The 14,552-nt window shown below is 37.9% G+C and overlaps 1 protein-coding gene across 4 annotated transcripts in view; it reads left to right on the top strand.

The window, feature by feature from the left end:
- Positions 1-14,552, top strand: part of UBXN7 (UBX domain protein 7) — a 72,399-nt gene that overhangs the window by 24,622 nt on the left and 33,225 nt on the right. For all 4 annotated transcript variants that reach the window (XM_003412945.4, XM_023551672.2, XM_064267387.1 and 1 more), the window contains exons 2-3: positions 473-620; positions 3,640-3,707. In XM_003412945.4, the coding sequence (XP_003412993.1) occupies positions 473-620; positions 3,640-3,707 (216 nt within the window). The remainder of the gene's footprint in view (positions 1-472; positions 621-3,639; positions 3,708-14,552) is intronic.

The following is a 14,552-nucleotide window of genomic DNA, read 5'->3' as shown; positions in this document are numbered from 1 at the left end:
GTTTCTTAGTGGATTTTGACTTAGTTTTGTTTTAGACAAAATTGCTCCATTTCATTTCTCTTCCATTGATTTTAAAAATAGTTTTATTTTTAGCAAAGAGAAACAAATGCTAAGAGAAATGCCTTCATCCTGACAGAAAGCATTTCTAACTTTCTAAAATGTGGTCTTTATCTTTTTTTTTAGTTTATTAGCAAGTATATACTTAGACTATTTAAAGAAATGGCAAATTGCTTTATTTAATTTTTGTTTTATTATGAAGGAAGACTTCTATTTTAATGCTGCTCCTTTTCTAGCCGTGTATTTCACATTAGCCAGCCAACAATTTAGAAGTGAACTAATGGATTAAAAAAAAAAAAGACCATTTATTCTAAAGGGGAAAGAGTACTATTAATTTGCTTGAGAAGTCTGTATTCTACTATGAGCTAAGAAAGTGTCTTTTTTACTTTTTTTTCTGTCTTTTCTGCCATTTCAGGTGCAAGTGAAAGTGTAGGGAAACATATGCTTGAAGCCTGCAACAATAATCTGGAGATGGCGGTCACTATGTTTTTGGATGGTGGAGGAATCGCTGAAGAGCCCAGTACCAGTTCAGCAAGTGTCTCCACTGTCAGACCACATGCAGAGTATGAATTTATTTGTTATTGTTAGGACCATCCCACCTGCCTAAATTGAGCAAGTTATATTTTTATCAAAGTTAGGTTAATTCCCTGCTTTTGAAAAAACTGAAGGTTGAAAGCATTTGAAAAAATAACAAATGAAATACTTGTACTGATATACTATAAATTCTATAGAGCACTGTTACACCTATTATTTGATTCTCCAAAGAACCCTATGTAGGATGGCATTATTATCCACATTTTATAGATAAGAAAGCAGAGTTATAACTATTTTCCCAAGCTAACACAGCAGTTAAGTAGCATATATGGAATTAATTCCCCCCAAAGCTCGGATTTCCCAATTCTAGATTTTCCTCCATTGTCCCAGGAAAATTTTAAGTAGCCACGAAATTTTTTTGAAAAATAATTTCAATCCTTTATATCTTAAATAGTTACATGTTGGTTAATCACTAGAAGCACCTTCAGCATATGGTACTGTAATATATAGGATATAGTAGTAAGTGGCAAAGAGACATGGTGTTTTTACCCTTTACATTTGATAACCGATATGAGTTGGAAAATAAATACCTGTCGGGCAGAATTCCAACCGTCTTTAGAAAATGTTATAGATGAACTCTATTCAAAGGAAAACATTGATTTTTGAAATAAAAATTTATAGGTCCTAAAATGAGAGTTTAATGCTCACAATCCTTGATGACTGTCAGTATTAACTGACATGAGGTACTAAACAAGAAGAACCTTCTTAAATCAGAATAGGCAAAAGACTTAGATTTTATTTTTATTAAACTGGAGATAAATTTAAACAGCCAAATCACACACAGGACATAATTGCCTCTTTTGTTGATCTAGTTCCAGATTCTAAAGTAATACTGTTTCCACATGAAATGTGAACTTCAGAGAGAATTATTAACATTTTATGAAGTTTCTTTCCTGTTGGCCATGTATTTTAAGTGTGATATCCCATTCTCCTTCAGTATAACTCAGGTTGTTAGTGAAAATCAATATGAAAACATGATTTAGCATACAGAAACTTGAATAACAGGTATTCACAATTGATTTTGGGGAGCATATTGGTCCCCTTATTGTATAAAGCATGTTTTCTTAATTGTGCTTAAAAAAAGTTTTGATAAATGAATGCCTTTTCCTACTGAATAATTGCATTATAATTTGCCTTAGAAGGTTTGTATTGGTAATTATTTAACATTTGGTAAAAACCAAAAACCCATTGCTGTCAAGTTGATTCCAACTCATAGCAACCCCATAGGACAGAGTGGAACTGCCTCATAACGTTCCCAAGGAGCAGCTGGTAGATTCGAACTTTTTGGTTAGCAGCCAAGCTCTTAACCGGTGCGCCACCAGGACTCCTAACATCTGGTCCAAAAAAACCCAAAACCAAACCCAGTGCTGTCGAGTCAATTCTGACTCATAGCGACCCTATAGGACAAAGTAGAATTGCCCCATAGAGTTTCCAAGGAGTGCCTGGCAGATTCGAACTGCTGACCCTTTGGTTAGCAGCCGTAGCACTAAACCACTACGTCACCAGGGTTTACCCTAACCTTTTATAGTGACTCCTAATTCTTCAACTGTAATTTTCACTCTTAACAGGTCACCTTTTATTGTCCTGTCTTTCCATTGTTAGGTAGCTAACACTCTTAGAACAAATACAGTTACATATATAGTAATCAAGTCTTTCTGTATAGGGAATACTACTTACTCCATTGCCCTAATTGACCTATTTCATCACAGAGTGGTTTTTTTTTGTTTTTTTTTTTTTGCGTAATTGAATTAGTTTTAGAAATACATACACAGATATGCACTCACAAAGCAAAGTGAGTTATACCAATGGTGGAATGCATTATTTAAGTAAAAGGTGTTTTCTTTTTAAAGTCTTAGTTTTCTTAAGATAATTAATGGGCATGTTTCTGTTTGATGAAAAGATTAGCAGAGGTGACAGTTGTATTATCTTCCTCTTACACTTGTATTATTCAATAATCCTTCAGATTATTGAAATTCTGTGTGCAGTGACTAATATCCAGTAGGAAATTTAACATAATTTTGAATTATATTTTATCCTTCAGTCATTTGGCTTACTGGAGATTTCTTTGTTTAACTAGCTCTTTGTTTACAGGATGTTAATAATTGTTGATGTATTGTTTATTTTGTAAAGCATGTTTTGGAGTTCCAAGTCTTAGATATCAAAAACAGGGAATTAAGCTCAGTGTGGAAAGCGCTAGGGTGAACTTAAATTAACATTTATTATGAGCAGGGAGATTATAAATTTGGAAGTTAGGATTACTTGCAATGAACATTAATCAGCAGAGAATTTAATATTTGAGGTAAAACTATAAAAATTGAAGGAACACAGTATTTTTACAATATATGTAAATGAGTATTTTTCACTAGAAGAGATGAATTATTAGTAGACTCTGTAGAGATATCTTTGAAGAGTTTGTAGGCTTTCAGAAGATGAGTAATGAATTTTTTTCCTTTTTTTTTTATATACATATATATATTAGGGTCTATTTAATAAGTAACACAGGATAATACCTATGTTAGCCTTTTTCACAACTGGCATAAAATTCACTGCCTATTTGTTTAAGCTTATTTTAATATATCTTTTTTATTTATTATATATTACTTGGTATAATATTGATTCTATTTATTAAGCCTGTATTTTTCTATTCATTTTAGCCAGATTTTTTTTTTTTAATTCCCTGTCCTTTTTTTTTTTTCTTAAAGAATTTCAGGTAGAGAACTTGAAAGAGAAAGGGAAATATTTCTTATTTCTCTGTTCTCTTTCTTTATAAAAAATTTGAGCTGTCTATGCCAAGTACTTTATTCCAGTTGATCTCTACATGAAAACCATCTAAAAAATTATGACTTAGCATGGTTCCTAAAAGTCACCAAGTCTTTTTTTCGTTTTACTTGTTAATTAGAATGCATTCATAAATAGCTAACAAAGAGAACAGTTGACAGAGTTTTCATTTTGGTATTTTCTCACCATTTTTTTTTTTTTTTTAAATAGAGAAGAAGTTCGTGCCCCAATTCCTCAAAAGCAGGAAATATTGGTGGAGCCAGAACCTCTGTTTGGTGGTAAGTTCACCTTTTTTTCTTTAGCTTTATTTGACTTTATTTTTGTTTATTAGATTTTAATGAAACTATCGCAAAACGTGGAGGCTTGCTCAGGTATTGTTACTTCTAGAGTCATTTCTTATCTTACATTTTTTATTCCACTCAGAAAAGTTGCACAATTAGCTGCTTCCAATGAGTGGACCAGATTGAAAAAATTGTTATTTATTGTAGGAGGCCAAAAGGAGGAAAGTTAGCAAAAAGAACTACTACCTTGTAATGGAAATGAATCTGTCAGATAAAAGACTCAGATTATTTTTCATTTTCTGGATTCTGCCATGTCATTACTATCTTGGTATACTGTACTGGCCCTCTTTTTTAATTTCTAGAAGTGTTATTTCTATTTTGAACAGAGGAGATAGTAACCCCTAACTTATGCAGAGAATTGTGATATCATTTGGGGTGCTTGGGGAAGATGGTGGAGAATGGGGCATTTAATCAGATTTAAAGGAAATTTATAGTTTTAGTTTAATAAGAACGGACTTCCCTTTTGTGAACTAAGTATTTAAACATTAATGCGTTTATAAAAACTAGAAGATAGAGTTTTAACCTGGTTAAGCAAACAGATATGGAAACGTATATTGTATGTATTCACAATAGTGCAGAAAAACAGTTTATTTTGAAAGTTGAGAACAAGAGACCTATACAAAGTTTTTTAGGTAAACTGGAATAGAGGAGAAATAAGTTATAAGAAAAAGATGAAGAAAATCAAATAAACAATATCTTTGGATTTGAAAGAGCACCTTAGTTGAGAGTTTTTCTAAGATAGACCTTTAGGCGCGTTTGGCATATTATTGTAACATGAAATAAAATAGTATACCCTGTATATTCAGAAATACATAAAGGTGGGTGGAAGAAAACTATAAGGTCTGAATACTGAAGTGTGTATGTGTTTTCTGGACTGTTCAGTTCAGCCAGTCATTGTGCCGTTAATATACCAAAAGTAATAAAGCATTTTTCGTAATTTTTTTTTCCATATAAGTGTTAGGAATAGATTTTAGAGCTGAGGAGTAATGTCCTTGTAGGATCTTTGAATGGAGAAAACTAGAGGAAATAGGTTCTGTGTTATCTTGCTTTTGAACAAAGAGTTCCGTTTGAAACCCTACTTTCCTCCTTTTATCTCTGGATTGACATAATTAAGGAGAGGAATGAGAATGACTTTATACAGTTAGGAAGCCAGTTGTAACCATCATTGTTAGTTAGACCTTACTGTAATCTGAAAAAGGTCTTTGGAGAATTGTTTTCTTCTTAAGTCAGTGTTGATTTAAAGCAACAGTTTGTGGGGTTTGGGGTCCCTGATGCCCTTTCAGGGGATCTGTAAGGCCATATTGTTTTCATAATAATACTAAGATACTCTTTGCCTTTTTCACTGTGTTGACATTTGCCCGGATGGTTCAAAAGTAATGGTGAGTCAAACTGCTGGTATGTTAATTGAATCAGAGCGGTGATATCAAACTGCTTCTAGTTCACTGCCACACACTCACAGTTTTAAGAGGGGCGGAGGGTTTTGTTGAATAATGTTCTTTTTTTTTCTTTTTGTTTGCAACACGTAATTTTAAAAAAATAAACAATTTCTGTTGAGTTGACTCTGACTCATGGCGACCTCATATGTGTCAGAATAGAACTGCTCCATAGGGTTTTCAATGGCTGATTTTTTAGGGGGGAAGTAGATCACCAGGCTTTTCTTCCATAATAGTGTTCTTAATGAAGCAATAAAAAAAAACTAATTTTATGAAATCTTTTTTAATTGTGCTTTTAGGTAAAAGTTTACAGCTCAAGTTAGTGTCTCATTCAGAAGTTTATACACATACTGTTTTGTGACACTTGTTGCAATCCCCAGGTTCCCCATGTCCATTTGTCTATTTTTTTGTGTCCCCTCCTGCCTTCTCATCGTTGCTTTTGGGCAGGAGTTGCCATTTGGTCTCATATATTTGATTGAACTAAGAAGCACGCTCCTCATGTGTGTTACCGTTTTATAGGCCTGGCTAATCATTGTCTGAAAAGTGGGCTTTGGAAGTGGCTTCAGTTCTGAGTTAGCAGAGTGTCCGGAGGCCATAGTCTCGGGGTTCCCCCAGTATCTGTCAGACCAGTAAGTCTGGTCTTTTTTGTAAATTTTAATTTTATTCTACATTTTTCTCTTGATCTGTCTGCGGCTCTATATTGTCATCCCTGTCAGAGCAGTAAATTTTATTATATCTTGACCATTGAGTATACATCTTTTTAATATTCTTCTGTGTGATGAAATAGGATGTATGCATGAAGCACCTTTATGTACTGAAGTATGACGGAAAAGCACTTGTGCAGTTGGTGAGCTGACCTAGCTGCTTTTTTCATGAAACACTATTTTACTTGAAAGATGGCTAACCAAATGATAGTTATTTAGACTTGGGCATTTGGTAGACATTTACTTGAAAATGAGCAAAGTGAGTCTGTTACTTCAGGGCACACAGCTGACTGTATTTGTGGCCAGTGAAGTGAGCTTTCAGGCAAAAATTAGAATTTTAGAAAATTCGTAGCCACCATTATGAGTGAGACAGCTTCCCAGTACTTCCCAGATGTGAGTTTTTTTAATGTGGTATAATGAACCGGTCAATATTGGAAATATTTGCATAACTCCCTGACCTGTTGCCATCAAATTGATTCCAACTCATAGTGACCCTGTAAGGACAGTAGAACTGCCCCCATAGGGTTTCCAAGGAGCGCCTGGTGGATTCGAACTGCCAAACTTCTGGTTTAGCAGCCATAGCTCTTAACCACTATACCACCAGGGTTTCCTTTGGATAACTCAGTGAACAAATATTTTCAAAGGACAAATGTGTGATATTACAAACTTGTACATAGGTAAAAGATCCATTCAGAGTACAAAATACACTGAATTAGATATCTCTTGCTCTGTAACAAATTGCCCAAAACTTGGTGGCCTGAAACAAACATTTGCTATCTCAGTTTCTGTGGGTCAGGAACCCATTGTGGTTTAGCTGGGTTCCTTTGGCTCAGGGTCTCTCACAAGGGTGCAGTCCAGGTGTCAGCCAGAAGTGTAGTGATCTCAGAACTTGACTCGGGGAGGAGCTGCTCCCAAGCTCGCTCGTGTCGCTGCTGGCCAGAGAGTGCAGCCCAGAATGTAACCTCTGCCCATCACCTCTGGCACATTTTATTCAATAGAATTAAGATATTAAATCCTGTCCATAGAATTCGTAAGCAGAATGTGAATGTAGGAGACAGTAAGGATCATTGGGCGCCATCGTACAAACTCCGTAACACATAGACTAGTGAATTTTAACGGCATAGAATATGGAAAGTTAATTGATAAGGTTTCAGATTCCACGTTGCAGCTAACCTTTAAGAAACTGCCTCTTGTTGAGTTTTGGTGTATTACCAAAAAGGATCATCCACAAGTGTCTGAAGAGGCTACTGAGCTACTTCTGTTTCCAACTGTGCATCAATATGAGGTGGAATTTTAATTCTCTTCATATACTTCAACTAACAGTCGTAGCAGATCTGAGAAGCCAGGTGTCTTCTCTTAAACCAAATTTTAAAAGAAAACTGTAAAACAGTGCTACTCTTCTCACTAAATTTTTTTTCCACCTGTCCCACTCCCATTTTTGGCTTCGAAGCATCCTTTGAATCTCTTTTAGATCTTTGTAGCTTAGCCTATTTGGCCTTAGTGACCAGCACTTCTATTATTTAGTCAGTAGAGTGAGTGTATGGAAGACCATATTAGCTTGTAGCAAGTGGCTTGGAAGAGCCAGGGAACCTCGTGTTGAAGAGACAGGCAGGAGTAATGGTCCTAGGGCTAGAGGTGTTGCGGCCTGAGGGAGAGGGTCTTGGTTAGACTTAGGGTAGATAAGGGGGTAACAAATGGGAACAGGCTACAAGCCCAAGAAGTAAAAGGGCTTACGTAGAGGCTAGCAATAGAGGAAGTAGTGAGAATACCCAGGAGATCAAGTACGGAGTAGAGAAGGGGAAAATTGGGAGAGGGAGAAGGGAATGTGAAAGAAGTGGAGTGTTGATTGGCCTGCCTTTGGCAGTTTAAAAAGTTGAAGAAAATTGCCTTTTATTTGCTAACTCTCCTATAATGATGTTCTTTCTTGAGCAGCTATTCTGTTTTGTCCTAAGATACCCTTGCTTTTTTCTTTTTTTAGTATATATTCGGTTAATATTTTATAATGAACAGTAACAGCTTTTAAAGGACCTAATTAGCAGCATGTACATTTTTGTTTATTTGGTCATGGGTTTGTGATTTTTTGTGCAGAATTTTCAAGATTCCTTGGGTCTCTGTTTTTTTGGTTGTTTTTATGGTGAAATAACATAAAAGAACCCACAAAACATTTCATCAATTTCTGCATGTAAGCTTCAGCGGCATTGATTACATTCTTCAAGTTGTGCAACCATTCTCTCTCTCACTTACCAAGTTACACTACCATCATTAACATACCTTCAATACACTCTAAGCAAAAGCCGTCTCTTCCACCCCTGGCAACCACTAATTACTTCTGGTTTCTATCTATTTGCTTATTTATGTAAGTGGTATCATGCAGTATTTATCCTTTTGTGACCTCATTTCTCTTTATGGCTGAGTAATATTCCATTGTGTGTATATACCACATCTTGTTTATCCATTTGTCAGTTGATGGTCATTTCATTTGTTTCCACCTTTTGATTATTGTGAACAGTGCTCTAATGAACATTAGTGTGCGTACGTCTCTTCTCAGCACTGCTTTCAGGTCTTTGAGTATATGCCTAAGAATGCAGTTGCTGGGTCATATAATAGTTCCGTGTTCAACTTTTTGGGGAACCACCAAACTATTTTCCACAGTGGCCATATCAACATACAGTTCTACTCGCAATGGATAAGAGCTTCTGTTTCCACAGCCTCTCCTTCCTGGTGTTTTCTGTTTTTTTTAATGATCGTTGCCATTCTGTTGGGGATGAGATGGTTATCTCATTGTGATTTTCATTTGCATCTCCCTAATAGCTAATGAAACGGCAACGGGTTTAATGGCTAATGAAAAGAGCCCTGGTGGCACAGAGGTTAAAGCGCTCAGCTGCTAACTGAAAGGTCAGTGGTAGGAACCCACCAGCTGCTCCATGGGAGAGAGACCTGGCAGTTTGCTTCTGTAAAGACTACAGCCCTGGAAACCCTGTAGGGCAGTTCTGCTCTGTTCTGTGGGGTCACTATGAATTGGAAACGACTCGACAGCAGTGGGTTTGGTTTTTGGAATGGCTGATGACTTTGAGCATCTTTACGTGTGCTTGTTGGCCACTTGAACATTGTCTTTGGTAAGATGTGTGTTCAAGTCCTTTGCCTGTTTTTTGATTGGGTTGTTTGTCTTTTTGTTGTTGTTGAGTTGTGGAAGTATTTTACAAATTTTGGATATTAGACCTTTGTCAGATATATGGTTCCCAAAGATTTTCAACCCTCTGTAGGCTGTCTTTTCACTTTTTTGATAACGCCTTTTGATGCACGTAAATATTTAGTTTTTCTGAGGCCCCATTTGTCTATATTGTCTTTTGCTGCTTGTGCTTTTGTTGTGGTATCTGATAACCTATCACAAAAACTTAGGTTCCACATTGTCATCCCTATATTTTCTTCTGTGAAATTTATGGTTTTAGTTTTCACATTAAGGCCCCTGATCCATTTTAAATTGATTTTTCTATTTGGTGTAAGCGTTGGATCCTGGTTCATCCTTCTGCATGAGGATATCAGATTTTCCCAGCACCATTTATTGAAGAGACTCTTCCTTCCCCATTCAGTGAATTCAGCACCCTCGTTGATACTCAGTTGACCGTGTTGTTGTCGGGTGCCCTCCGGTAGGTTTTGACTGATGGCAACCCTGCGCACACCAGAACGGAACACCACCGGTCCTACGCCAGCCTCACAGTTGCTGCTGTGTTTGAGCCTGTTGTTGCAGCCACTGCATCAGTCCATCTCCTTGGGGGTCTTCCTGTTTTTCACAGACCTTCTACTTTACCAAGCATGATGTCTTTCTACAGGGACTGGTCCCTCCTAATACATTCAAAGTACATGAGACAGAGCCTCGCTACCCTCACTTCTAAGGAGCATCCTGGCTGTACTTCTTCCAGACAGATTTGTTCATTCTTCTGATCCCAAAACCCATTGCCATCGAGTTAGTTCTGACACATAGCAACCCTGTAGTCTAGCACTGCTTTCAGTATTCTCTGCCAGCACTGTAATTCACATGTATCATTTCTTCTTCAGTCTTCCTTATTCATTGTTCAGCTTTCAAGAGCATATGAAGCAATTGCTTAGGTCAAGCACACCTTTGTCCTTAAAGGGTCATCTCTGCATTTTAACACTGAAGAGGCCTTTTGTGGCAGATTTGCCCAATACAGTATGTCCTTTGATTTCTTGACTGCGGCTTCCATGGGTGTTGATTGTGGATCCAAGTAAAATGAAATCTTTGACAATTTCAGTCTTTTCTCCGTTTATCATGATGCTCCTTATTGGTCCAGTTGTGAGAATTTTTGTTTTCTTTATGTTGAGTGTAATCTATACTGAAGACTAGTCTTTGATCTTCATCAGTAAGTGCTTCAAGTCCTCTTCATTTTCAGCAAGCAAGGTTGTGTCACCAGCATATTGCAGGTTGTTAATGAGTCTTCCTCCAGTCCTGATGCCGTGTGCTTCATATAGTTCAGCTTCTCAGATTATTTGCTCAGCATACAGATTGAATAAATATGGTGAAAGGATACAACCCTGACACACACCTTTCCTGATTTTAAACCACGCAGGGTCCCCTTGTTCTGTTGGAACAAACCGCCCCTTGGTCTATGTATAGGTTCCACATGAGCACAATTAAGTGTTCTGGAATTCCTGTTCTTCGCAGTGTTATCCATAATTTGCTGTGATCCACACAGTTGAATGCCTCTGCATAGTCAAGCACAGGTAAACATCTTTCTGGTATTCTCTGCTTTCAGCCAAGATCATATATGTATGTTGACTATATATGTATGGAATTTATTTGTGAGCTTTCAGTTCTGTTCCATTGGTCTTTAAGTCTGTTGTTACACCAGTAACAGGCTGTTTTAATTACTGTAACTTTATAGTATGTTTCGAAGTCAGGGAGCATGAATCCTCCCATTTTAGGATTGCTTTAGCTCTTCAAGGACCTTTGCCCTTCCATATAAATTGGAGGATTGGCTTTTCCATTTCTGTCAAGAAGGCTATTGAAATTTTGATGGGCATTGCATAGTGTTTCTGGTTGCTTTGGGTAATATTGACACCTTAACCCTATTGAGCCTTCCAGTTTGCTAACACAGAATGTCCTATTTATTTAGACCTTTGATTTCTTTTGGCAGTATTTATAGTTTTCTGTAAACAAGTCTTTAACCTTCCTGGTTAAATTTATTCCTGAGTATTTTATTCTTTAGATGCTATTGTAAATGATAATATTTCCTTAATTTTCTTTTTCTCTAGGGAACCCTTACTTTCCTAATTGTCATGGTTAAAAAGTATGGGGTAACTAATTTTACAAAAGCATTATTTGGTACATACATGTATGTATGTGTTAGAGGCACATATACTTGAAATAAGAACTCTTGACCAAAAATAGTTCTAAGAGTGAAAGGAACTTTTTTTCAAATCTTTTTTCTCAGATAATACTGTGATTCTTTAACATAAATACTGATACACAGACCCTAATACATGGCATAAATAAAATACAAACCATAACTAAAAATGCACAAACATCAGAAGAGAAACTAGATAATTGGAAGCACCTAAAAATTAAACACTTATCCTCACCAAAAGTCATCACCAAAAGAATGAACAGAGAACCTAGAGACTGAGGAAAATTTTTTGGCTACGACATATCCAACAAAGGTCTAAAATCTGTGAAGTAGTTCAACACTTCAACAGTAAAGCTACAAATAATCCAGTTAAAAAGGGGGCAAAGGAAATGAACAGACACTTCAGTAAAGAAGATATTCAGACATCTTACAGACACGTGAGGAAATGCTAGTGATCAGTAGCCATTAGAGAAATTCAGATCAAAACTGCAGTGAGATACCATCTCACCCTAACCATACTGGGACTAATCAAAACAACAGAAAATAACAAATGTTAGAGAAGTTGCAGGGGAGGGAGGTGGGGCCAAGATGGCAGAGTAGTCAGACACCTCCGATGATCCCTCTTACAACAAAGACCTGAAAAAACAAGTGAGACGATTATACTTATGACAAGCTGGTAGACCTGAACATCAAAGGCAAAGTTAGAAAACAGACTGAGCAGCAGGGGGAAGGACAGACAGTTCAGAAGTGGAGAGGAGTTGCCGGACCTGAATCAACGGGAGCCCTCAGGCATCATTCCTGGGAGCGACTGCTGTGGGCTGGTGGTAGCGTTCAGCCACAGTTTCCTTAGGGAGAAACAGCCAGCCGCACAGCCTACTCACACCTCTGAAACCAGAGAAGAATGGCTCTCTCCACAAAAGCTAAGTACTTGGCGTATATTTTACTGCATCCCAGTCCCCAAGCCGGCTTCAGTGGCTGCCAATTTCCCTGGGCCTGAGATAGGCCCTGCTGAGTGCCCTGAGCCGTTCTCCTGGCCTTGGAGAAGGAATACATTCACAACTGGGGAAAAGATAATCTGCCAGCTCCACTAAGCTGGGGAGCTCAGAACAGAAGCGGCTCCTGTCCAGGCATAAATGGTCCATGGACTTTGAATACCTTTCCCCTCTGCGTGGACCTGTGTGGGCCTATTTCAGAAGAATAGGCCTTTGTTGGCAGACTACAGCTGTTTCAGCTGTGCAGTGGAGAGGTGGGTGTTTGATGTTTGACACCGCTTTGCCTATTAAACAGGGTCCTCACCTACCCAAGGACTGGTGGCTCCACTCAGGTCACCCAGCCACCTGCAACAGGGATCCAAGATAACTGGTACCTCCCAATACTTATAACCAAAAGCATTGGGTGCCCATGGTCCGCCGGTAGAACCCACCCACCTGTGCACTCTAGGAAACGGACACGCTTACCTCACAGACACTCGGGGGATGGTTGTCAGCCCCCTGCCTTGTTCAGAGCGTGACTCCCTGCTGCAACCAGATACTGGTACCTACACCAATCACCCCTGCCCCTCTAAGACTGTAGGACAGAGCCTGTACCACACATTTGCTGACCAACTACCAGGACACCTGAGCTGAATCCATACAGGAAGGGTGAGTGGACTCCTAGGCTGATATACCTGATAACAACTCTAGCCATCTGGTGACAGGACTTTAGACCTTCTAAGGTGAAAATAATCAAGAAAGCTCACTCAAGCAACCTATTTGGGCATATCAAAACAAAACAAAGTAAGAAGCTAGGATACAGTAAGCAAACATAAAATAAACTAATACAGTAACTTACAGATGGCTCAGAGACAACAGCCAGTATCAAATCACATAAAGAAGCAGACCATGATTGCTTCAACAAGCTCTCAGAACAAAGAGTCAAGGGATCTTCTGGATGAAGGTGCCTTCCTGGAATTACCAGATGCAGAATACTAAAGATTAATATACAGAACTCTTCAAGACATCAGGAATGAGATCAAGAAGGAGATCAGGCAATACACAGAAAATGCCAAGAAACACAGATAAAGCAGTTGAAGAAATTAAAAAGGTTATTTAAGAACATAATGAAAAATTTAATAAGCTGCAAGAATCCGTAGAGAGACAGCAATCAGAAATTCAGAAGATTAACAATAAAATTACAGAATTAGACAACTCAATAGAAAGAGGAGCAGATTTGGTGAGATGGAAGATAAAAGCACTTGGCACCAATATATTTGAAGAAAAATCAGATAAAAGAACTAAAAAAAAAAAAAATGAAGAAACCCTAAGAATCGTGTGGGACTGTATCAAAAGAAATAGACTACAAGTGATCGGGGTACCAGAACAGGGAGGGATAACAGAAAATACAGAGAGAGGTTGCAGGGAAATTGGAACTCTTATGTACTTCTGGTGGGAATATAAAATGGTACAGCCAATATGGAAAATAACACAGCACCTCCTTAAAAAGCTGGAAATAGAAATACAGTATGATTTAGCAATCCCACTCCTAGGAATATATCATAGAGCAATAGAGCTGTCACACAAATAGACGTAGGCACACACCCATGTTAGTGCAGCACTGTTCAAAATAGCAAAAAGATGGAAACAACCTAAGTGACCATTAACAGATAAATGGATAGACAGATTATGGTACATGTAATGGAGTACTACACAATGATAGAGAACAATGATGAATCTGCAAAACATCTCACAACATGGATGAATCTGCAGGGCATTATGCTGAGTGAAACAAGTCAATCACAAAAGGACATATTGTATGAGACCACTAGTACGAGAACCCAAGAAAAGATTTACACATAGAAAAAAACATTCTTTGATGGTTATGAGGGTGGGGAGGGAGAGGGAGGTAAAACAAACGACTAACTAGATAGACAGTGGACAGGTGTCAACTTTGGTGAAGGAAAAGACAGCACAGCTTGACTAAGGCAAAGGCAAAAAAGTTTCCCAGACATATCCAAACACCTTGAGGGACCAAGTTACTCGGCCTAAGGGACAGGGACTGTGGTTTCGGGGGACATCTAGGTCAGTGGGGATAACTTAGTTCATAAAGGAAATGTTCTATATCCCACTTTGGTGAGTAGCGTCTGGGGTCTTAAAAGTTTGCAGGCAGCCATCTAAGATACATCTATTGGTCCCATCCCATCTGGAGCAAAGGAGAATGAAGAAAACCAAAGACACAAGGAAAATATTAACTCAAAGGACTAAGGGCCACGTTAACTATAGCCTCCACCAGGCTGTGCCCAAAAGA

The sequence above is a fragment of the Loxodonta africana genome, chromosome 1, assembly GCF_030014295.1.
Source record: "Loxodonta africana isolate mLoxAfr1 chromosome 1, mLoxAfr1.hap2, whole genome shotgun sequence".
Classification (NCBI taxonomy): Eukaryota; Metazoa; Chordata; class Mammalia; order Proboscidea; family Elephantidae; genus Loxodonta; species Loxodonta africana.
This window is presented reverse-complemented; position numbering and strand designations above follow the sequence as displayed.